This window comes from Bombina bombina, chromosome 1, assembly GCF_027579735.1.
Source record: "Bombina bombina isolate aBomBom1 chromosome 1, aBomBom1.pri, whole genome shotgun sequence".
In the NCBI taxonomy this organism is placed as follows: domain Eukaryota; kingdom Metazoa; phylum Chordata; class Amphibia; order Anura; family Bombinatoridae; genus Bombina; species Bombina bombina.
This window is the reverse complement of record NC_069499.1, coordinates 196,829,396-196,853,943: the sequence shown is the minus strand read 5'-3', so window position 1 is coordinate 196,853,943 and position 24,548 is coordinate 196,829,396. Positions and strand designations below refer to the sequence as shown.

Sequence of the window (24,548 nt, the reverse complement as noted above, 5' to 3'; positions counted from 1 at the left end):
ATCCAAACCATCCTGAAGAAATTGTAAAATTCTCGGTATTCTAAAAGAATGCCAAGAAAAATGATGAGAAAGACACCAAGAAATATAAGTCTTCCAGACTCTATAATATATCTCTCGAGATACAGATTTACGAGCCTGTAACATAGTATTAATCACGGAGTCAGAGAAACCTCTATGACCAAGAATCAAGCGTTCAATCTCCATACCTTTAAATTTAAGGATTTCAGATCCGGATGGAAAAATGGACCTTGTGACAGAAGGTCTGGTCTTAACGGAAGAGTCCATGGCTGGCAAGATGCCATCCGGACAAGATCCGCATACCAAAACCTGTGAGGCCATGCCGGAGCTATTAGCAGAACAAACGAGCATTCCCTCAGAATCTTGGAGATTACTCTTGGAAGAAGAACTAGAGGCGGAAAGATATAGGCAGGATGATACTTCCAAGGAAGTGATAATGCATCCACTGCCTCCGCCTGAGGATCCCGGGATCTGGACAGATACCTGGGAAGTTTCTTGTTTAGATGAGAGGCCATCAGATCTATCTCTGGGAGCCCCCACAATTGAACAATCTGAAGAAATACCTCTGGGCGAAGAGACCATTCGCCCGGATGCAACGTTTGGCGACTGAGATAATCCGCTTCCCAATTGTCTACACCTGGGATATGAACCGCAGAGATTAGACAGGAGCTGGATTCCGCCCAAACCAAAATTCGAGATACTTCTTTCATAGCCAGAGGACTGTGAGTCCCTCCTTGATGATTGATGTATGCCACAGTTGTGACATTGTCTGTCTGAAAACAAATGAACGATTCTCTCTTCAGAAGAGGCCAAAACTGAAGAGCTCTGAAAATTGCACGGAGTTCCAAAATATTGATCGGTAATCTCACCTCCTGAGATTCCCAAACTCCTTGTGCCGTCAGAGATCCCCACACAGCTCCCCAACCTGTGAGACTTGCATCTGTTGAAATTACAGTCCAGGTCGGAAGAACAAAAGAAGCCCCCTGAATTAAACGATGGTGATCTGTCCACCACGTTAGAGAGTGTCGAACAATCGTTTTTAAAGATATTAATTGAGATATCTTCGTGTAATCCCTGCACCATTGGTTCAGCATACAGAGCTGAAGAGGTCGCATGTGAAAACGAGCAAAGGGGATCGCGTCCGATGCAGCAGTCATAAGACCTAGAATTTCCATGCATAAGGCTACCGAAGGGAATGATTGTGACTGAAGGTTTCGACAAGCTGAAATCAATTTTAGACGTCTCTTGTCTGTTAAAGACAGAGTCATGGACACTGAATCTATCTGGAAACCCAGAAAGGTTACCCTTGTTTGAGGAATCAAAGAACTTTTTGGTAAATTGATCCTCCAACCATGATCTTGAAGAAACAACACAAGTCGATTCGTATGAGACTCTGCTAAATGTAAAGACGGAGCAAGTACCAAGATATCGTCCAAATAAGGAAATACCACAATACCCTGTTCTCTGATTACAGACAGAAGGGCACCGAGAATCTTTGTGAAAATTCTTGGAGCTGTAGCAAGGCCAAACGGTAGAGCCACAAATTGGTAATGCTTGTCTAGAAAAGAGAATCTCAGGAACTGATAATGATCTGGATGAATCGGAATATGCAGATATGCATCCTGTAAATCTATTGTGGACATATAATTCCCTTGCTGAACAAAAGGCAATATAGTCCTTACAGTTACCATCTTGAACGTTGGTATCCTTACATAACGATTCAATAATTTTAGATCCAGAACTGGTCTGAAGGAATTCTCCTTCTTTGGTACAATGAAGAGATTTGAATAAAACCCCATCCCCTGTTCCGGAACTGGAACTGACATAATTACTCCAGCCAACTCTAGATCTGAAACACAATTCAGAAATGCTTGAGCTTTCACTGGATTTACTGGGACATGGGAAAGAAAAAATCTCTTTGCAGGAGGTCTCATCTTGAAACCAATTCTGTACCCTTCTGAAACAATGTTCTGAATCCAAAGATTGTGAACAGATTTGATCCAAATTTCTTTGAAAAAACGTAACCTGCCCCCTACCAGCTGAACTGGAATGAGGGCCATACCTTCATGTGAACTTAGAAGCAGGCTTTGCCTTTCTAGCAGGCTTGGATTTATTCCAGACTGGAGATGGTTTCCAAACTGAAACTGCTCCTGAGGACGAAGGATCAGGCTTTTGTTCTTTGTTGAAACGAAAGGAACGAAAACGATTGTTAGCCCTGTTTTTACCTTTAGACTTTTTATCCTGTGGTAAAAAAGTTCCTTTCCCACCAGTAACAGTTGAAATAATAGAATCCAACTGAGAACCAAATAATTTGTTTCCCTGGAAAGAAATGGAAAGTAGAGTTGATTTAGAAGCCATATCAGCATTCCAAGTCTTAAGCCATAAAGCTCTTCTGGCTAAGATAGCCAGAGACATAAATCTAACATCAACTCTAATAATATCAAAAATGGCATCACAGATGAAATTATTAGCATGCTGGAGAAGAATAATAATATCATGAGAATCACGATTTGTTACTTGTTGCGCTAGAGTTTCCAACCAAAAAGTTGAAGCTGCAGCAACATCAGCCAATGATATAGCAGGTCTAAGAAGATTACCTGAACATAGATAAGCTTTTCTTAGAAAAGATTCAATTTTTCTATCTAAAGGATCCTTAAACGAGGTACCATCTGACGTAGGAATGGTAGTACGTTTAGCAAGGGTAGAAATAGCCCCATCAACTTTAGGGATTTTGTCCCAAAATTCTAACCTGTCAGGCGGAACAGGATATAATTGCTTAAAACGTTTAGAAGGAGTAAATGAATTACCCAATTTATCCCATTCCTTAGCAATTACTGCAGAAATAGCATTAGGAACAGGAAAGACTTCTGGAATAACCGCAGGAGCTTTAAAAACCTTATCCAAACGTATAGAATTAGTATCAAGAGGACTAGAATCCTCTATTTCTAAAGCAATTAGTACTTCTTTAAGTAAAGAGCGAATAAATTCCATCTTAAATAAATATGAAGATTTATCAGCATCAATCTCTGAGACAGAATCCTCTGAACCAGAAGAGTCCAAAGAATCAGAATGATGGTGTTCATTTAAAAATTCATCTGTAGAGAGAGAAGATTTAAAAGACTTTTTACGTTTACTAGAAGGAGAAATAACAGACAAAGCCTTCTTTATGGATTCAGAAACAAAATCTCTTATGTTATCAGGAACATTCTGCACCTTAGATGTTGAGGGAACTGCAACAGGCAATGGTACATCACTAAAGGAAATATTATCTGCTTTAACAAGTTTGTCATGACAATTATTACAAACAACAGCTGGAGGAATAGCTACCAAAAGTTTACAGCAGATACACTTAGCTTTGGTAGATCCAGCAGGCAGTGGTTTTCCTGTAGTATCTTCTGGCTCAGATGCAACGTGAGACATCTTGCAATATGTAAGAGAAAAAACAACATATAAAGCAAAATAGATCAAATTCCTTATAAGACAGTTTCAGGAATGGGAAAAAAATGCCAAACATCAAGCTTCTAGCAACCAGAAGCAAATGAAAAATGAGACTGAAATAATGTGGAGACAAAAGCGACGCCCATATTTTTTTTTTTGGCGCCAAATAAGACGCCCACATTATTTGGCGCCTAAATGCTTTTGGCGCCAAAAATGACGCCACATCCGGAACGCCGACATTTTTGGCGCAAAATAACGTCAAAAAAATGACGCAACTTCCGGCGACACGTATGACGCCGGAAACGGAAAAGAATTTTTGCGCCAAAAAAGTCCGCGCCAAAAATGACGCAATAAAATGAAGCATTTTCAGCCCCCGCGAGCCTAACAGCCCACAGGGAAAAAAGTCAAATTTTTGAGGTAAGACAAAATATGATAATTTAAAGCATAATCCCAAATATGAAACTGACTGTCTGGAAATAAGGAAAGTTGAACATTCTGAGTCAAGGCAAATAAATGTTTGAATACATATATTTAGAACTTTATAAATAAAGTGCCCAACCATAGCTTAGAGTGTCACAGAAAATAAGACTTACTTACCCCAGGACACTCATCTACATGTTTGTAGAAAGCCAAACCAGTACTGAAACGAGAATCAGTAGAGGAAATGGTAAATATAAGAGTATATCGTCGATCTGAAAAGGGAGGTAAGAGATGAATCTCTACGACCGATAACAGAGAACCTTATGAAATAGACCCCGTAGAAGGAGATCACTGCATTCAATAGGCAATACTCTCCTCACATCCCTCTGACATTCACTGCACGCTGAGAGGAAAACCGGGCTCCAACTTGCTGCGGAGCGCATATCAACGTAGAATCTAGCACAAACTTACTTCACCACCTCCCTTGGAGGCAAAGTTTGTAAAACTGATTTGTGGGTGTGGTGAGGGGTGTATTTATAGGCATTTTAAGGTTTGGGAAACTTTGCCCCTCCTGGTAGGAATGTATATCCCATACGTCACTAGCTCATGGACTCTTGCTAATTACATGAAAGAAATAAGAATTACTTACCCTAAGACACTCATCTACATATAGTAGATAGCCAAACCAGTACTGAAACGAGAATCAGTAGAGGTAATGGTATATAAGAGTATATCGTCGATCTGAAAAGGGAGGTAGGAGAAGAAATCTCTACGACCGATAACAGAGAACCTATGAAATAGATCCCCTAGATGAAGACCATTGTATTCAAATAGGCAATACTCTCTTCACATCCCTCGGACATTCACTGCACTCTGAGAGGAAAACCGGGCTTCAGCCTGCTGCGAAGCGCATATCAAAGTAGAATCTAGCACAAACTTACTTCACCACCTCCATGGGAGGCAAAGTTTGTAAAACTGAATTGTGGGTGTGGTGAGGGGTGTATTTGTAGGCATTTTGAGGTTTGGGAAACTTTGCCCCTCCTGGTAGGAATGTATATCCCATACGTCACTAGCTCATGGACTCTTGCTAATTACATGAAAGAAATATATATATATATATATATATATATATGGAATAGGATCTCCATCCTTCTCCACTCGTCTACTCAAGATCGCTATCTGATTTAGAGGACTGAGATTAGACTGACTGATCAGAACTAGGGATCTCTAACATCGCCAAAACTCCTCTCATAAGCAAGCGCAGGCGTGCCATTCTAAATGCTAAATCCTCTCCAGTCAGAGGAATCAAATCAGCAGACTCCGACCCTAGAGGTCCTACCTCTGAAGCCTCAGAGGAAACCGCATCCCCAGATGACTGATCGGATACAATCGTCAATTTACACGACGGTCCCTGGGCAGGAGTGCATGGATTAACCCTTCGCTTGCAAGTAGCAGGAAGAGAAAAAAAATCGCTAAGGCCGTAGAGATGGCCATGCGGAACTGCGCAGTAACATCTGGTGGAAACAAATCCCCCTTCAGCCGAAGGAGCAGCGGTACCTGGGGAAACTGCATGTGTAGGAACAGAAGATTCTAGGGAACACACCTCACGAGACGAGGAATCCTCCGAGGCGGACAGCTCATTGGTCTCTAACATCTCAACATTGGTTGATGAGAACACACTGTTGCAGCATACAGAACATAATTGAAAGGGCTGGGCTACCCGGGCCTCCTCATAATATACACAGGTATCAAATTCTGTATTAGAGGGATCCCCCTCTAATTTATCAGAATCCTCCCTAACTCGTCTAATTTAAATTATAGAAAAAAACAACTGGCACCTTATACCCCCAATGGCTGGGGCACTCACCACCTCCTATGACCCAGACAGATAGAGAAACTCTCTTTTCCACAGACACTCGGTCAGGAATAGGAAATGGAAAAACGTGACCACTCCCGGTCACACGGTGCATTATGCAGGGCCGCCCCTGCTAAGGAAAAGCATTCCAGTTTAATAAATACATAAAGTAGCCGAAATCACATAACAAACAGGATTAAAAACCCCACTGTTCAATAATCCCCCCTCAGGGGATATTAACCCTTGATTCCATAAAGATAAAAGGAGTCCCACTGTGACCCTGTCTTCTATCGTTAACATATGTATAAAAATGAGACTATCTTACCAGAATCTATGCCGTGGAACAGAAAACACGGCACTTCAAGTTTGACAGACTGTAGCGTAGCTTATGACATGGACTTGAGTGAAGAAAAGCAGGCAGTGAAACTCGTCAACGCTGATTGCTTAGGAGCTGTTAATATGCTTTCACTGGGAGGCTGACAAGACTACTTAAAACTCCAGTCCCACCTCAAAGGGTAGAAACCCTTCCTAAGGAACTACTCTGAAATCTTCTGACACTTCTCTGCCAACTTCCTGTGACGAAAGGCAAATAATGACTGGGGGATGAGGGAAGTGGGGGAGGTATTTAAGCCTTTTGCTGGTGTGTCTTTGCCTACTCCTGGTGGCCAGGTTCAGTATTTCCACAAGTAATGAATGCAGCTGTGGACTCTCCCTGCATTAAGATGGAAACTATCATCACCTCTTCCTAAGAACAGAAATTAATGGATGTAACTGATAAATTAAGTTAAGTAGCAGTGTGATTTCAAAGGATAAACCATTGGGGTTTTTTTTCTTTTTATAAATTATCTTGTACAAATGCCCTTTTGACACTAGTTTGGCGGTTAGATGGGCAGACTGGGCTTTGGAAAAATGCTACAAGTTCTGTTAACAAGATGCAGGAATAATTCTCTGTTTAAGCAGAAAACAAGGGAGGAACTGCAAGAGTATTGCTCTAAGAACACTGATACATATAAAATGATAATATATTCTCAGTCTCCAAACAAGTAATAGAAATCTCTCACCTTTTATTCGAACGATGGCCATCCGAGATGAAGACACCCCCTTTATGTTTTGTGCTTCACAATAGAAAACTGTGCTTTGACGAATCCCTAATACAAAAAAAAAAAAATCAGTAAATGAACTCAATTGCAAGCCTTATTATACACAAGCAGGTGCCTAATATTATTCAGCTAACACATAAGTATATAGGAAGAGTTTAGTTTTAGGTGAATTTTTGACTTTTATTAACATGACAGTCAAGCTATATGTTGAATGAGTGTGAAAACCCCAGAAAACCTCTGTTCATGGCATAAATTCAATGGACTAAATTAATGGGGGGGGGGGGGGAAAGAAGAGTGCAGTTTTACTTTTTGCAAACAAAATGTTTGATTTAAAGGGACAGTCTACCAGATTTTTTTTATTGTTTAAAAAGATAATCCCTGTAGAAATACATTTTAAAATACCCTATTTTTAGATACAAGGATAATTAAAGGGACACTCAAAATTTACTTCCATAGGTCAGACAGAGCAGCAGTTTTAAGACACTTTCCAATTTATTTGCATGATCAAATTTTGCACAGTCTTTTTATATTCACACTTCCTACAGCAGCAGCTCCTACTGAGCATGTGCTCAAGCTCACAGGGTATACGTATCCTAGTCTGTGATTGGCTAATGTCCGTCACATGATACAGGGCGCCGCAAAATGGGAGAAAAAAAATATGATTGCCAGAGAAAAAAAATCTACTGCTTTTTTGAGATTCAGAGTAGATGTTAAATCATCGTCTTACTATGCACTTGTTAATTATGCAATTCTACTGTATTCAGTGGTCCTTTGTATTTTTATTTTGCACTTGTTGATTATACAAAGTACTAGCACTTAGGGGTATATTGACCACTACTCCTTAACTCATATGCCACCTCTGAGGTGGCGGACAGCAATCATCCCAATCGGATACGATCAGGATGATTGACACAGCTTGCTAGCGGCCCATTACCGGTGAATGTGCAGGGGGCGGTATTGCACAAGAATTTCACCAGAAATGCTTGTGCAATGTTAAATGCCGACAGCGTATGCTGTCGGCATTTAGCAATGTCGGAGCGCACTTGATCCGCTACAGCAGATCATGTCCGTCTGACATATCATAAATCTACCCCTTAGTCTAAACTGTAAATTTAATTCTCAACAGAACAACCCTAAACAGGTTCGATATTATAACATTTAGGTTTGTAAAGAAAGGTTATATAAGAGCTAGGGAAATAAATAGAACAGATATATTATATGGTAAGAATACAAAAACATTTAAAAATGTACAATCTTCATCACTAGGTTCACTTCAAATCATAAGAAAAACAGTTGAGTACTGTGGAAAAATTGTCCATTACTACTAAAGGACCCAGTTTTAAAAGGAGTTTTAAATCTTAGACCTAAATGCGTATTTAGCAGAGCGCAAACCCTTAAAAATAAAATTGGACCTGAGTAAAGTGGTGATATCTAAGACATTTAAAAATAAAAATAACAAATTAAGTCAAAGGGCCTAAAAAATCAGGGGTTTACAAAATGTGATAAATGTAAGGAAAGGAAACCCAGAATATGATAGGCAGTCTGTATTGTATTAACAACAAAAAGGTATCAAATAAAGTGCAAGGTGCTAAAAAGAAACTCTCAAGTTCCTTGGTATATCACTCATTCACTCGCTCCAGCGTGGACAATGGAGATCTCACTCACCCAATCCAATGGAGAAGGCGGGTATCGCCATTCGCGGCTGTAGATTCAATCCGGACACCTCTAAGGGGGCTCGGCCCAATTCCGGCCAATGGAACACACTCTGGAACGAGGCAGAGATCCCTTGCTCCGCCTCAACTTATTCCAGACACTTGTTCCTCCGATAGAATACAGTATCCCTCCGCCAGTGACGTAGTGAAAAACAGTTCCTGCTTGCAATAGGGAACTGCCAAATGTAGAAAAGCACACAATGCAATCCTCTTTGAAGAGTATAAGCTCGTAATGCACAGCAGGAAACAGCCAAACTCCGGACAATAATAGCTTGAAAAGAGAAAGTGGAGGCTGTTTCCTTAAAATTAATTCCTTTATTTATTCAGTTTAAAACCGGCAAACACAGCAAGGATAGGGTATGGTGTAGAAGGCGCAGCACAGTCTGGCTTACGCGTTTCGGATGAAATCCGTAGTCATAGCCTACTGTGCTGTGCCTTCTACACCATACCCTATCCTTGCTGTGTTTGCCGGTTTTAAACTGAATAAATAAAGGAATTAATTTTAAGGAAACAGCCTCCACTTTCTCTTTTCAAGTTTACAAAATGTGGCCATAGTAGTATGTGCCATTATATCAATCAGGGTGCGACCTCCTTTTGTTCCCAAGTCAAGAATAAATTGTTTATAATCCAACAACATTTATACTGCAGCTCATCATACGTTATTTCTTTATTGAGCTACAGGTGTGGAAAACAACACGTGGGTTGCACAAGTTGACCTCAGGCATGGGTTAAGTGAACATTGGAGAAATATAAAGAGGAGATCTTTAAAACTCAAGACACTGAGTAATATATTGTGCTTACTCCCATCCTAGCTTCACTATCGCACAGATAGAGACTTGGTTGGACTTTCACCGATCTAATAGGTAGTTTAAATTGACACAGAGGTAAACATTTAATATTGTTTGAAAACCTTGTTTCCCTCTAAATGAGACGACTGACACTGCAGCATTTTGATTTTTGTTTTAATTAAGTAACACATATTTTACACACAGATTGTCAGGATCAGGATCAGTGCAGGATCAGGATCAGTGCAGGATCTCTCTCTCTCCCTAATCACACTAGCTGTAGAAGAAAGGGAACCAATACACAGGCATATATAGATGCTATAGCAACCGGTAAACATGCCTGCAACAGATTTAAACAAACAAAAACTTAGCAGCCATCTCAAGCAAATAGATATAATATAAATAACTGAAAAATTCAAAAAAATATTCAATTAAAGACTTTGTGAGCTGGATAAAAAAAAACTAACAGTCACTGGCGATGTTACCAATTCACCAACTCTTAACACGTGCACTAAACTCTTAAAGTGATGGTTAGGAGTAGATATGTGGTAATGCCATAACTAAGTGTTTAGTGCACGTGTTAAGAGTTGGTGAATTGGTATGTATATTTTATATCTATTTGCTTGAGATGGCTGTTAAAAGGACATTCCGGTCAAAATTTAAAATGTACATATAGATTTCTTAAATCTTTGAATAGAAACATATCTGCAATATAAATGTATTAGCAAAAATGCTTCTAGTAAAGGTCATTACTGTTTTAGTGTTAGCATTTTTCTCTGCACATGCATGTGAAGCATAGCTAGAGATTCTCAGTTCACCAGCATTTTAAATACTGTACCTGCTCAGAGTGCCAGTGGGGCATGTATCATGTCAGCAATTAACAAATTGAGTTATTACCAGATGGTACAAGCACCCTACGCTCTCTGAGCAAGTGCTGTGATTAAAATGCTGGTGCACGGTGCATACTTAATTACACTTTTGAAACAGCTGTAGCTTTTATTAGAAACATTTTTGCTAAAGCTTGTATATTACAAAAATGATTCTATTCAAAATTTAAACAAATCCATGTGGATTGGAATGTCCCTTTAAGTTTTTGCTTTGTTTCTTTAAATCTGTTGCAGGCACGTTTACCGGTTGCTATAGCAACTATATGCCTGTGTATTGGTTCCCTTTCTTCTGTGGAACATAAAACTACGGCTAGTGTGATTAGGAAGTATGTGCACAGTCGGACCCGGATCAGATATGACATCACTTCCGGTGACACAATGTTCTGTATTCATGCTGTGTTTCGTTTGTGGGATGTGTAAGTAGCTTATTTTCTCTGTTTTTGTTTATATTATTTACAGATTATGCCCTTGACAAAGGTCTAATGTAAAGACCGAAACATTGGGATATTATTACACCTGAATATACCGGGTATGCACACACACATACATACATACAGTTACACACACACACACATAAAAAAAGTCCAGCACTCGCATTTGGCCAAATGGGACAAGCTCAGGCACCACGTCAAGGTCTCTTCCGAGTGCCTGAGTCCCTAATACAGCCACACAACAGCAGCCACACACACAAAAGCAGGCTAATAAACAAGCTGGGAACAAGTCAGGGTTCACAGACTTATGTAATCACTCCGGGCGCAAGCAAAGTTAAGAAATGGACAGCACATCCAGACCGGACCGGGTACACATCCCATTGCAGGGTCACCCTTGGACCTGCACCTAGGCAGGCACGGGGTTAACTGCCTGTGACCCTGCAAGTGGATGTAGCTTTATGTGAGTGCGATAGCAACCAAAGCTGAGCCTGGTTGTGGGTCATGGGATGTGTACCAGGTCCGGTCTGGATGTGCCGTCCATTTCTTAACTTTGCTTGCGCCCGGAGTGATTACATAAGTCTGTGAACCCTGACTTGTTCCCAGCTTGTTTATTAGCCTGCATTTGTGTGTGTGGCTGCTGTTGTGTGGCTGTATTAGGGACTCAGGCACTAGGAAGAGACCTTGACGTGGTGCCTGAGCTTGTCCCATTTGGCCAAATGCGGTAACTAACTCTTCCAGTTTTACGTCCCCCTCCAGAAAGAAACTCAAAAATCATTAGAGACATGGCATAAACAAGGTCATCTCTTTTGGATGGGTCATATAAATGCAGTAAAAATGACCCTTCTGCCTAAATACCTTTATCTCTTTCAGGTCCTGCCCATAGACTTACCCCTCCATTATTTACAGAAACAACAAAAAGCATTTGAATTGTTTTTCTGGTCCCAAAAGCGTTCTAGAGTGGCTAAGCACACTTTATATTTAAGTAGAGATCATGGTGGCCTAGGAGCCCCAAACCTTCTGGACTATTCTAAAGCAGCCCATTTAGCATGGATAATTGCATGGAAACATTCCCAAACTAATAAACCTTGGGTACTATTGGACACGGTGAGTCCATGGATCATCATTAATTACTATTGGGACATTGAGACAAAGAGCACCACAGCAAGGCTGTTAAGTATCACATCCCTACCCACAATCCCCAGTAATTCGACCAAAGGAAAGGAGAGAAAGGAAATAACACAAGGTGCAGAGGTCCTTGGGGTTTATATACAAAAAACTGTCTGAAAAAACAGGGCGGGCAGTGGACTCACAGTTTAAAGAAAGAAAGAAATTTATCAGGCATGCATAAATTTTGTTTTCTTTCTAATGACACAGTGAGTCCACGGATCATCATTAATTACTGTTGGGAATCAATACCCAAGCTAGAGGACACAGATAAGGGAGGGACAAGACAGGTCACCTAAACAGAAGGCACCACTGCTCGAAGAACCTTTCTCCCAAAAGAAGCCTCAGCCGAGGCAAAAGTATCAAATTTATAAAATTTGGAAAAAGTATGCAGAGAGGACAAAGTTGCAGCCTTTCAAATCTGTTCCACAGAAGCTTAATTTTTGAAAGCCCAGTAAGAAGAGAAGAAGAAACAGCCCTCGTAGAGTGAGCCGTGATTCTCTCAGGAGGCTGCTGTCCAGCAGTCTCATAGGCCAAACAAATTATACTCTTCAGCCATAGCGAAGGAGAAGGACCATAGCTTTCTGGCCCTTGCGTTTCCCAGAGAAACAGACAAACAAAGCAGAAGACTGATGAAAATCCTTAGTCGCCTGCAAATAGATTTTAGCGCATGCACTACATCTAGGTTGTGCAGCAAACTCTCCTTATGAGGAGGAGGATTAGGACACAAAGAAGGAACAACAACCTCCTGATATTCATATCCGAAACCACCTTAGGAAGGAAACCTAACTTAGTATGCAAAACCACCTTATCTGAATGAAAGATAAGGTAAGGAGAGTCATACTGCAATGCCGAGAGTTCAGAGACTCTCCGAGCAGAAGAAATGGCAACAAGAAATAAAACCTTCCAAGCTAACATCTTAATATCTAAGGAATGCATAGGCTCAAACGGAGCCTGCTGTAAAACTCTAAGAACAAGGTTAAGACTCCAGGGAGGAGTAACAGGTTTAAACACAGGCCTGATTCCGCCAAACGCTTATGCAGCAAAATAGACCAGGCAGAGATCTGATCCTTCAGAGTACTCGCTGACAAATCTTTCTCCAGACCCTCCTGGAGAAGAGACAAAAGTCTAGGAATCCTAACTCTACTCCAAGAGTAGTTCTTGGATTTGCACCAAAACAAATACTTACGCCACACCTTGTGGTAAATCTTTCTAATCACAGGCTTACGAGCCTGAATCATGGTCTCAATGACCGACTCAGAAAAACCACGCTTAGATAGAACTAAACGTTCAATCTCCAAGCAGTCAGCTGCAGAGAAGAGAGATTTGGATGAAGGAACGGCCCATGAAGAAGAAGGTCCTTCCTCAGAGGTAGTCTCCAAGGAGGAAGAGATGACATCTCCACTAGGTCTGCATACCAGATCCTGCGAGGCCACGCCGGTGCAATAAGAATCACCTACGCCCTCTCCTGCTTGATCCGAGCAATGACTCTTGAAAGAAGAGCAAACTAAGGAAACAGGTATGCTAGACTGAAATTCCAAGGGACCGCCAGAGAATCTATCAGGACAGCCTGTGGATCCCTTGACTTCAAACCTTACCAGCTTGGCATTCTGCCGAGAAGCCATGAGATCCAGTTCTGGCTGCCCCCATTTGAGAGTCAAAGTGGAAAATACTTCCAGATGGAGCTCCCACAAACCGGGATGAAAAGTCTGTCTGCTCAGAAAATCCGCTTCCCAATTGTCCACTCCTGGAATGTTGATCACAGATTAACAATTGTGGGTCTCCGCCCACTGAATAATTTGATCCACCTCCGACATGGCCAAGGTACTCCAAGTTCCCCGCTGGTAGTTGATGTATGCCACTGATGTTATGTTGTCTGACTGGAATCTGATAAACCGGGCTAAAGCTAACTGAGGCTAGGCCAGCAGAGCATAGTAGATCGCTCTCAGCTCTAGGATGTTTATGGGAAGATCCGATTCCTCCCGAGTCCATATACCCCGAGCCTACAATGAGCCCCAGACTGCTCCCCAACCCAACAGGCTGGCATCAGTGGTCACAATCACCCAAGAGGGTCTGCGGAAGCAGGTTTCCTAGGAGAGGTGTTCCTGAGACAACCACCATGGGAGAGAGTCTATTGTCGCCTGATCCAGATTTAATCGCGGAGACAGATCCGCATAATCACTGTTCCGTGTCATTAGAAAGAAATAAGCTGTATACCAGCCAAATTCAGACCCACAGCTCAAATTATTATATAGCAACTACATTACAAGTTTGGGACAGGTTGTTGTCCTCTCCCAACACAATATTGAGCCAGCCCTCTCCCCTCACCCCTCTATTAAATAACCCTTTCCTTATACAAGACACTTTACAAAAGCCCAGCATAGCAGGGAGGCCCTCTAATGTTCCAGTGCATTTGATGTTAGAGAAAGGGCAACCTCGCTCTTAAATAGAAGTATCCCAAATATTGGGACCTCCCTCTCCTCAGACCCCTAACCCCTTATGAAGTCATATGTACTACCCCTAACATAACTAAATCTCATGTTTCCTTAATATATAAATTACTCAGAGGCTCCTTTCCTTCTAAAAAACAGCTTACATCATAAAATGGATGAAAGAATTAAATAGTATCTTAACTGACACTCAATGGAGCCATATATTTACTGAGACTAAAAAAATCGTCTATTTCACTGGTCATAACAGAAATTAATTATAAACTGATCTCCAGATGGTACCCGACTACAATTCGTCTTCATAACATTTTTCCAAATACCTCCTCGCAATGCTGGAGACATTGTGGGGAAACAGGTTTCCTATCCCATATTTGATGGTCTTGCCCCTTACTTAAAAATTACTGGGACAACATTGCTATATGTATTAATAGAACCTTGGGCTCTTCTATAGCACTCACACCCACCATTGTCCTCGTGAATGATGTGCCCCCAATTCTTGTTTATACCGTAAAAAACTGTTTTAGTGTATGCTTAAAGGGACACTGAACACAATTTTTTACTTTCGTGATTCAGATAGAGCATGCAATTTTAAGCAACTTTCTAATCTACTCCTATAATCAAATTTTCTTCGTTCTCTTGCTATCTTTATTTGAAAAAGGCATCTAAGCTTTTTTTGGATTCAGGACTCTGGACAGCACTTTATTGGTGGATGAATGTATCCACCATTCAGCAAGGACAACCCAGGTTGTTCACCAAAAATGGGCGGCATTTAAACTTACATTCTTGCATTTCAAATAAAGATACCAAGAGAATGAAGAAAATTTGATAATAGGAGTAAATTAGATAGTTGCTTAAAATTTCATGCTCTATCTGAATAACAAATGAAAAAATTTGGGTTCAGTGTCCCATTAATTGTGCTAAACGGCTTATACCCAGACTCTTGAAGAAACCCCAGATCCCCACCTATGCTATGTGGCTAAATGAAGTTGACCATGTCTTACCTTTAGAAAAAATACATTACACATTTATTGGTAAGCAAGATTTTATATTAGACATTCTATACATATGGGAACAAAGAAAGCCTTCAAACACTATTATAACTGGATATTATGGATGTTATGTTCAATTTCTGTAATCTTACAAAGACAACTTGAATTGTGTTATATGTATTTCCTTTTCTCAAGAATGTATAGTTAACACAGGTAAATAAATGATCTTTTGGACGACCAATTATTTCTTTTTCCTAATGTACACTTTGCTTGAGACATGTATACAGTATAAATAATGTGTGTGTAACTATGGACACAAATTGTTATAGGGGCAACTTGTGAAACTGATAGGTGATTCCTCACTTGTTTCTTATTCATTTTATTTATGTATCATATTCAACTGCAATACTTCAATTTTTTTTGTGCACTTATTGTTAAAATTCAATAAAAAAACATTTAAATGGAAAAAAATAAAACCATAAATTATGCTTACCTGATAATTTAATTTCCATCGAGGGGAGGAGAGTCCACGGCTTCATTCATTACTGTTGGGAATTAAGAATCTGGCCACCAGGAGGAGGCAAAGACTCCCCAACCAAAGGCTTAAATACCTCCCCCACTTCCCTCATTCCCCCAGTCATTCTGCCGAGGGAACCAGGAACAGTAGGAGAAATATCAGGGTATAAATGGTGCCAGAAGAGTATTAAATTTCGGTCCGCCCATCGGAGATACGTGCGGGAGTCGTGGACTCTCCTCTACTCAATCGAAATGAAATGATCAAGTAAGCATAATTTATGTTTTCCATCTAAAGGGGACGAGAGTCCATGGCTTCATTTATTACTGTTGGGAATATATACCCAAGCTCTAGAGAACACTGAATGAAACCGGGAGGGTAAAAGGGCGGACCCTAATCAGAGGGCACCACAGACTGCAAAACCTTTCTCCCAAAAACAGCTTCCGCAGAAGCAAATATGTCAACCTTGTAAAAGTGTGTAAGGAGGACCAGGTAGCCGCCTTACAAATTTGCTCCATGGAGGCCTCATTCTTGAAGGCCCAAGACGAAACCACAGCTCTAGTTGAATGAGCCGTGATCCTCTGAGGAGGCTTATGTCCCGCTGTCTCCTAAGCAAAGCAAATCATACTCCTCAACCAAAAAGACAAAGAAGTAGCAGAGGCCCATTGCCCTTTACAGAATATACCACAAAAAGAGAGATGCCCATCCCATTCCGCAGAGGTAGTCACATGACCCAGCTGTGTGACTACTGCTGCTAAAGTGAACAGTAGCTTCCTGCTCAGAACCAACAGTGCTTGGCAGCTCCCAATAGGTCCTTTAACTATGTATTTAACAAAATTTGTTGGGGTTAAACACAAACAGTTAAGACTTTGCTAGTGTTAAAATTACAGGCTCTAGTGGTTCTTCAAACCACTGGTCGGGACCCATTACTGGGTCGCAATACCATATTTACTGGGTTGTGATTTGTATGTGTAATATGAGAGTGTGTGTGGTGTGTGTGTGTGTGTGTGTGTATGTGTAATATGAGAGTGTGTGTGGTGTGTGTGTGTAATATGAGAGTGTGTGTGGTGTGTGTGTGTATGTGTAATATGAGAGTGTGTGTGGTGTGTGTGTGTATGTGTAATATGAGAGTGTGTGTGGTGTGTGTGTGTATGTGTAATATGAGAGTGTGTGTGTGGTGTGTGTGTGTGTGTGTAATATGAGAGTGTGTGTGTGTGCGTGTGCATGTGTAATATGAGAGTGTGTGTGTGTGTGTGTGTGTGTGCATGTGTAATATGAGAGTGTGTGGTGTGTGTGTGTGTAATATGAGAGTGTGTGTGGTGTGTGTGTATGTGTAATATGAGAGTGTGTGTGGTGTGTGTGTGTGTGTGTGTAATATGAGAGTGTGTGTGTGTGTGCATGTGTAATATGAGAGAGTGTGTGTGGTGTGTGTAATATGAGAGTGTGTGTGGTGTGTGTATGTGTAACATGAGAGTGTGTGTGGTGTGTGTATGTGTGTAACATGAGAGTGTGTGTGGTGTGTGTGTATGTGTAACATGAGAGTGTGTGTGGTGTGTGTGTGTATGTGTAACATGAGAGTGTGTGTGGTGTGTGTGTAACATGAGAGAGTGTGTGTGTATGTGTAACATGAGAGTGTGTGTATGTGTGTGTGTGTGTGTGTGTAACATGAGAGTATGTGGTGTGTGTGTGTGTGTAAAATTAGAGTGTGATATGTGTGTGTATGTGTAATATGAGAGAGAGTGTGTGTGGTGTGTGTGTGTGTATGTGTGTGTATGTGGTGTGTGTGTAATATGAGAGTGTGTGGTGTGTGTGTAATATGAGAGTGTGTGGTGTGTGTGTAATTTGAGAGTGTGTGGTGTGTGTGTAATTTGAGAGTGTGTGGTATGTGTAACATGAGAGTGTGTGTGGTGTGTGTGTGTGTAACATGAGAGTGTGTGTGGTGTGTGTGTGTAACATGAGAGTGTGTGTGTATGTGTAACATGAGAGTGTGTGTGTGTGTAACATGAGAGTGTGTGTGTGTGTAAGTGTGTGTGTATGTGTAACATGAGAGTATGTGGTGTGTGTGTGTGTGTAAGTGTGTAAAATTAGAGTGTGATGTGTGTGTGTATGTATGTGTAATATGAGAGAGTGTGTGTGGTGTGTGTGTATGTGGTGTCTGTGTGTAATATGAGAGTGTGTGGTGTGTGTGTAATACGAGAGTGTGTGTGGTGTGTGTGTGTAATACGAGAGTGTGTGTGGTGTGTGTGTGTGTAATACGAGAGTGTGTGTGGTGTGTGTGTGTAATACGAGAGTGTGTGTGGTGTGTGTGTGTAATATGAGAGTGTGTGTGTGTGTAATATGAGAGTGTGTGTGTGTGTAATATGAGAGTGTGTGTGTGTAATATGAGAGTGTGTGTGTGTAATATGAGAGTGTGTGTGTGTGTGTGTGTGTGTGTGTGTGTGTAATATGAGAGTGTGTGTGTGTGTTTGTATGTGTAATATGAGAGAGTGTGTGTGGTGTGTGTGTGTGTATGTGTAATATGAGAGTGTGTATGGTGTGTGTGTGTGTGTGTAATATAAGTTTGGTGTATGTGTAATATGAGTGTGTTATATGAGAATGTGTGTGGTGTGTGTGTATGTGTAATATAAGTTTGGTGCGTGTACAGGTAATACGTGTGTGTGTGTGTGTGTGTGTGTGTGTGTGTTGTATGAGAATGTGTGTGATGCATGCGTGTGTAATATAAGAGTGTGTGTGTTGTATGCATGTGTAATATAAAAGAGTGTGTGTGGTGTGGTGTGTGTTGTATGAGAGTGCATGGGGGGGGGTGTAATATGAGTGTGTGTGTGGTGTTGTGTGTATGTGTAATAAGTGTGGTGTGTGTGCCATTACCTTTTACAAAACTTTCAAGTTTGACCACAATCAGGAATAAAGTACACACACATTTTACTCACTTTGCAAAAATTGCAGCTATCTTGATGTATATTACTTTAGAAATTTTTAGACCAAGCATAAAAATAGGGTCGCAAAGGTATGTGGTATCATGGCACTTGGTCTTGGGGGGGGGGGGGATAGTTTAAATAACCCTGCTCTAGCAAATTAGAGAATGGCATTTTTTTCATTATTATGGCCATTTAAGGAATGCTCAACAGCCTTTTATTCAGCAAGAAATTGCAGGAAAAGCAGGCAAAGTCAATAAAAGTTTTGAGTTTAACATGCTTTTTTTTCCAACTCGTCTAAATATTAACTACTTCAGATCTATTAATCCTGTCTGATTCTCCTGGAAAAATCATTTATAACACTTATAAACATGTACATTACTGCGGCAAAGCTTAGAGTGGACTGACAATGCTGTACAAATATGGGTACATACATAAACTTAGTCATTAGTTGATGCAAACCAGAACCCATCTTAGACATCAAGCTTCTCAAAGTTTCCATAAAAAAAAAAAAAAAAAAAAAAGACGACTAACCTGGCACTGATAGAACAGAAGGAGAACTTTCTGGTTTCCTGGACAACTGAGAATTTCCCATCCACCATATAATAGCCAGAGGCTCTGGTGGTCCAACAGCAGCACATGACATATTGAAGGGCGAGTTTGGGGACACAGCCAGATCCTTCGGCTCCACAGTAAAATACGGGACACCTAAGTGGCAGTAAAATAGAGTAACTAATCATTGTACATACCCAGTATGCAAAATTTTAAAGGGACAATGGAAGTCAATTTTAAATGTTTGATGATACAGATATAGCACACAATAAAATAAAAATATGTTTTATTATTAGTAATAGTAGGAATGCATTTACAGGGGGTTCTCTTAGAATCCTTTGGTGATCCTAAGCTCCGTGAGAGCTTACTTTGGTAGGTTCAAGAGTGTGCACGTCTTGAGCACTTTTTTTCGCAGCAGTATTACAACAATCGTTGTAACAATGTTATAGATATAGGCCCTTATTCAAAATAAAGTGAAATTGCCAACTCGCTGCAAAGGCTGCTTAAAACATTTAAGCTATTCAAATTCAAGCAGTCCAGCCTGACATATTTTATTTATTTGCTGCTCCTGAGTTTACCTAGATAAACCTTTTAGCAAAGGATAACAAGAGAAGGAAGCAAATTAAATAATAGAAGTGAATTAGAAAGTTGTTTAAACGCGTATGCACTGTCTAAATCATGAATAACTAATTATGACTTTACTGTCCCTTTAAAGACTTGCTGCCATTCACGCAAATTTCAGGATGCATATTTTCCCTAAATTTTTTATAAGCGAGAATTTTTTTTAATGCAGATTAAAGCAAACGCCTTGAAAACATGTGGCGTGTCTTGTCAATAAAGCCCATGGTGCTTAACACAAATGCACTGTCTTCAGCCTACCTTGGTACGCTCTCAAGGGAAGGACCTACGTTTTCAACAAAGGATACCTAGAGAAATATTAAATTTGACAATAGAAGTAAAAAAATAAAAAAAAATATATATATTTTTTTTAAATTGAAATCTCTATGTGAATCACAAAAGTTTAATTTTTACCATGTCCCTTTAAGATGGCCCACAACAACCTTTTAATACATATTAACCCTTGAGTGCCACAGGATCGAATGCAAAGTATTGTTATGATATGTTGCATCACTCTGAAAGCAAAGCTCTTTAAGTCAAAACCCTGCAGAAACAGAAAATGTTTGTGGATGCCAGATGTTTCAGACAACAAATATCTGAACAATCTAAGTCTTGAAAATGATGGGCCAGAGCCCTTAATGTGTTTTACATATTACCAATGCATATTATGGGTTTTGAACCATCATTTAAAGGGACACTAAACCCACATGTTTTTCTTTCGTGTTTGACATAGAGCATACAATTTTTTTTTTTTTTATATCTTTTATTTATAACCAACAGTGGATGCATAACAGTCCGATTGCAAATATTGCGCCACGCAGGGCCAAATATCATATAGCGTAACATAACATAAAAAACAAACAAAAAAAAAAAAACAGACAAAATTACATCATTATATAGATTAAACATCATTTTGCCCATTGATGGCCTCCTAAATAAAGAGCAATCACTGCTGGAGTTTTCTCTCTTTTCCCTTCCCCCTTCCTCTCTCTTTCTCTCTTTTTCTCTCCTTTCCTCCTTCATTGGTTACAACACAAGACATTTCAATATTTACATCTGTTGCATACACAGCATCTTATTATACCCCTCAGGGTAAATTGATAATCTATTCCAATTATAGTTGTATGAGAAAAAAAAAAGAAAAAAAAAAGCAAAGAAAAAGAGACAACAAGTTCTAACTTTGTCCTTGTTGTTTAACTCGTTCCAAGTCGTAGTTTAACTATTTTTGTGAGACTTCAGCATAAGGAACAAAAGCAAAACAGCAATAAATATATTAAACTTACATCTCATAATTCAACAAGAATCGGTCGTTTTAATTTAACTTTACTAAGGGACCCGCCAGTCTGCCTATATGATCTAAAATGGTGACTTATTTAATTTATCCGTTTCCAGAGAAGGGAGGGGGGCTAGGAGAGGAGGGGGAAAAGAAAAAAAATAGATAAAAAATAAATAATAATAACTGTCCCTTTCCCTTTCTGTTCTTCCTACAATGGTTAACCGGACAATCATCATTCCCCTTTTTACCATAACCTTAAAATAACTAATTCTGAATTTCTAAATGGATATATTAAATGATCAATTTCTTGTTTAGGAAATATTTTTATAAAAGATGACCATTTTTGAAAAAAACTGCGCACAGCTGATGTGTCATATAGTTTCGTGTTATATTGCTCTAAAATGCACTGTTTTTTTATACAATTTTTAATTTCTGACATAGATGGAACTGATGTTTCTTTCCATTTCTTGAAGATCAAATATCTAGTTGCTAAAATGGCAACATTAACAATTTTTTTCCTGTCAGAGGGAATTCTTGAATCTAATCCAAGAAATATTATATTTATGTATGAAAGATCCAGGTGGGAGACTCCCACTTTTCTATTCAACCAATATTCCAGCTTCTTCCATGTCCCCTTTAATTTTGGGCAGTCCCAGACCATGTGCTTAAGATTGGCTGCCCTCATTGAACATTTCGGGCATTTGTTAAAGTGCAAATTCCCCCATGTATAGCCTTTTTCAGGAGTGAAATATGTCACTTAAAGAAGTTTTATATCGGATTCTCTCCATGTGGCAGAGAGAGTTGTTTGCTTCACTTCCAATATAGATGTTTGAATACCTTCTGCCTCCACTTGTTCTGGTGCTAAGCTAATCGCCCATTTAGATTGTATTTTCGTTATATTATTTCTACCTTTTTCTGAATTTAATATTTGATAGCAGTAGGTCATTGAAATCCGCCCTCTTTTGGCCTGTGCCAGCCAATTCTCTAGTAATCCTAGTGACCAATTCCAGCCCGAATTATTTATTAGCTTCCAAGCATAATGTCTTGCCTGCAGGTAAATATAAAAATCCTTTTGGGGGAGATCAAACTCCATTCTTAGATCAGCAAATGATTTTATATGCCTTCGTGACGTGTCTATTAATTGATCGATCTTTTCTATACCCACTTCTTGCCACCTTTGTAGAGGTACTGATTGTAGGCCTACTTCGAACTGGGGGTTCCCCTTTAGTGGTAAATATCTAGATACCCTTCTATCTATTTCTAATAATTTACATATTTTTGACCATGCCTTAATTGGAGTAATGATAGATTTAAATTTTTTTATTTCTTTTGGTATGTTACCGATATCCATATGTATTAATGCTATTGGGGCATAAGGAAATATTATATTCTTTTCTAAATCATTATCAGTTATGTAATCTTTAAAGCAGATCCAATCTGCTACTATTCGGGCCAGACTTGCCAAGTTATATAAACGAATATCTGGCAAAGCACAGCCTCCCAGTTTTTGAGGTAAACAAAGTTTTTCTAAAGCAATTCTAGGCTTTCTGCTTTGCCATAAAAATTTTCTAAGGGCCGTTTTTAAAATCTTAATATCTTTTTCCTTTAAGAGGACTGGGATATTCTGAGAAATATATAAAATTTTCGGGAGTAAAATCATTTTATACAGGGCAATTCGGCCCGAAAGCGAGATGGGGAGGTTCTGCCAGTTCTTCATTGAATTTATAATTAAGTTTATAATTGGTGGAATATTCAAGCTATACCATTTATCTGGTATTAAGGATATTACCACCCCTAGATATTTGAATGAATCTTTAACAATTTTGAAGGGTATGTCTTTCTCAATTTGGTCATTCCGTTTTAACCAGAATAACTCAGATTTGGATGCATTTAATTTATATCCCGAGAAAGAGCCAAATTGATTTATTATTGATATCATTTTAGGAATATTTGTCTGCGTCTTTCTCATGTAGATTAAGATATCGTCAGCATATAATGCTATCTTCAATTCTCTCTTTCCTATTATTAACCCCTCTAACTCCTGTCTGATTAATATTGCAAGGGGTTCTATTGCTATATCAAAAAGCAAAGGGGAAAGGGGACAACCCTGCCTTGTACCTCTGGCCAACGCTATGTCTGATGATTCATTAGCATTCACTATTATCTTTGTAGAAGCTTTACTATATAAGTTTTCTATAAATTTAGAGAATTGACCCCCAAACCCAAATTTAGTCAATGTATAAAGAAGGTGATCATGATGGACTGAGTCAAACGCTTTTTCAGCGTCGATGGTTATTACTGCCTTATCACTTTTATCTTGTCCTTTATCTAGCTCAGTATTTGATTCTGTCTTAAAATAATCCATCGTAAGAAATAACTCTCTGATCTTTGCTGAAGAGTTTCTGTTGGTTAAAAATCCCGCTTGATCTTTGTGTATTATTGAGGGAAGAAGGATTTGCATTCTTTGGGCAAGAATAGAGGTCATTAATTTGTAGTCCGCATTTAACAAGGCTATAGGTCTGTAGGACTCTTTCTGTGTTAAGTCCTTTCCAGATTTTGGTATTAATGTTGTATAAGAGGCCACGAAAGCAGGGGATGGCGGATTACCTTCAATATATAAATCATTATATAGTCTTGTCAAATGCGGAACTATTACTGGTGATAGTAATTTATAAAATTCACTGGGCAGGACGTCAGGACCTGACGCCTTGTTAATAGACATGTTCTCTATGCTCTTTCTTACCTCTAACTCAGTGAAAGGGGAATTCATCTTTTCATTTAATTCTACTGTTATGTTTGGGCAGGAGATCTTTTCCCAGAATTTATCACATTCTTTTTTGTTTGATGTCTTTAATGAATAAAGGTCTTTATAGTATTCTGTCATTATTTTTAATATTTCCTCAGTTTTTGTAAATAATTTATCCCCTTTCCTAACAGATTCAATTAATGCACTTCCTTTATCCTGTTTAACTAGATTAGCAAGAAGTTTACCCGCTTTGTTACCATATTTAAATAAGTGTGCTTGTAATTTTAGTTCTCTTTGAGTGGATTTATGTAGGAGGAAGGTATCTCTTTCTTCTTTTACTTGTATATATTTATTCCATGTTTCCGATGTTTTATTAAGAATGTAGTTATGATAGGAATTTGATAATGTTTTTGAGATATCCTCCTCCTTCATTTTATATTTTTTTGTTCTATTGATGTTGTATGCTAAAATCTCCCCTCTCATAACTGCTTTTGCTGCTTCCCAAAAGATCAACGGCCGATTAGCATATTCACTGTTTAATTGAGCATATTCTTCAAATTTTAGAATTAGTATTGTTTTAAATTCTGGGTCTGTGGCCAAATATCGTGGGAAGTGAAATCGTAGGTTCTTATTTTTAGGGTTATGTGTGCGTATTTCAAAAGTTATTGGGGCATGGTC

General features: G+C 39.3%; 1 protein-coding gene across 1 annotated transcript in view; it reads right to left on the bottom strand.

Annotated features, from left to right (window-relative positions):
• TYRO3 (TYRO3 protein tyrosine kinase) overlaps positions 1 to 24,548 on the bottom strand; it is a 533,278-nt gene that overhangs the window by 372,545 nt on the left and 136,185 nt on the right. The window contains exons 4-5 of the mRNA XM_053697821.1: positions 19,213 to 19,386; positions 6,793 to 6,879 (exon numbers count right to left, since the gene is read on the bottom strand). Coding sequence (XP_053553796.1) covers positions 6,793 to 6,879; positions 19,213 to 19,386 — 261 coding nt within the window. The remainder of the gene's footprint in view (positions 1 to 6,792; positions 6,880 to 19,212; positions 19,387 to 24,548) is intronic.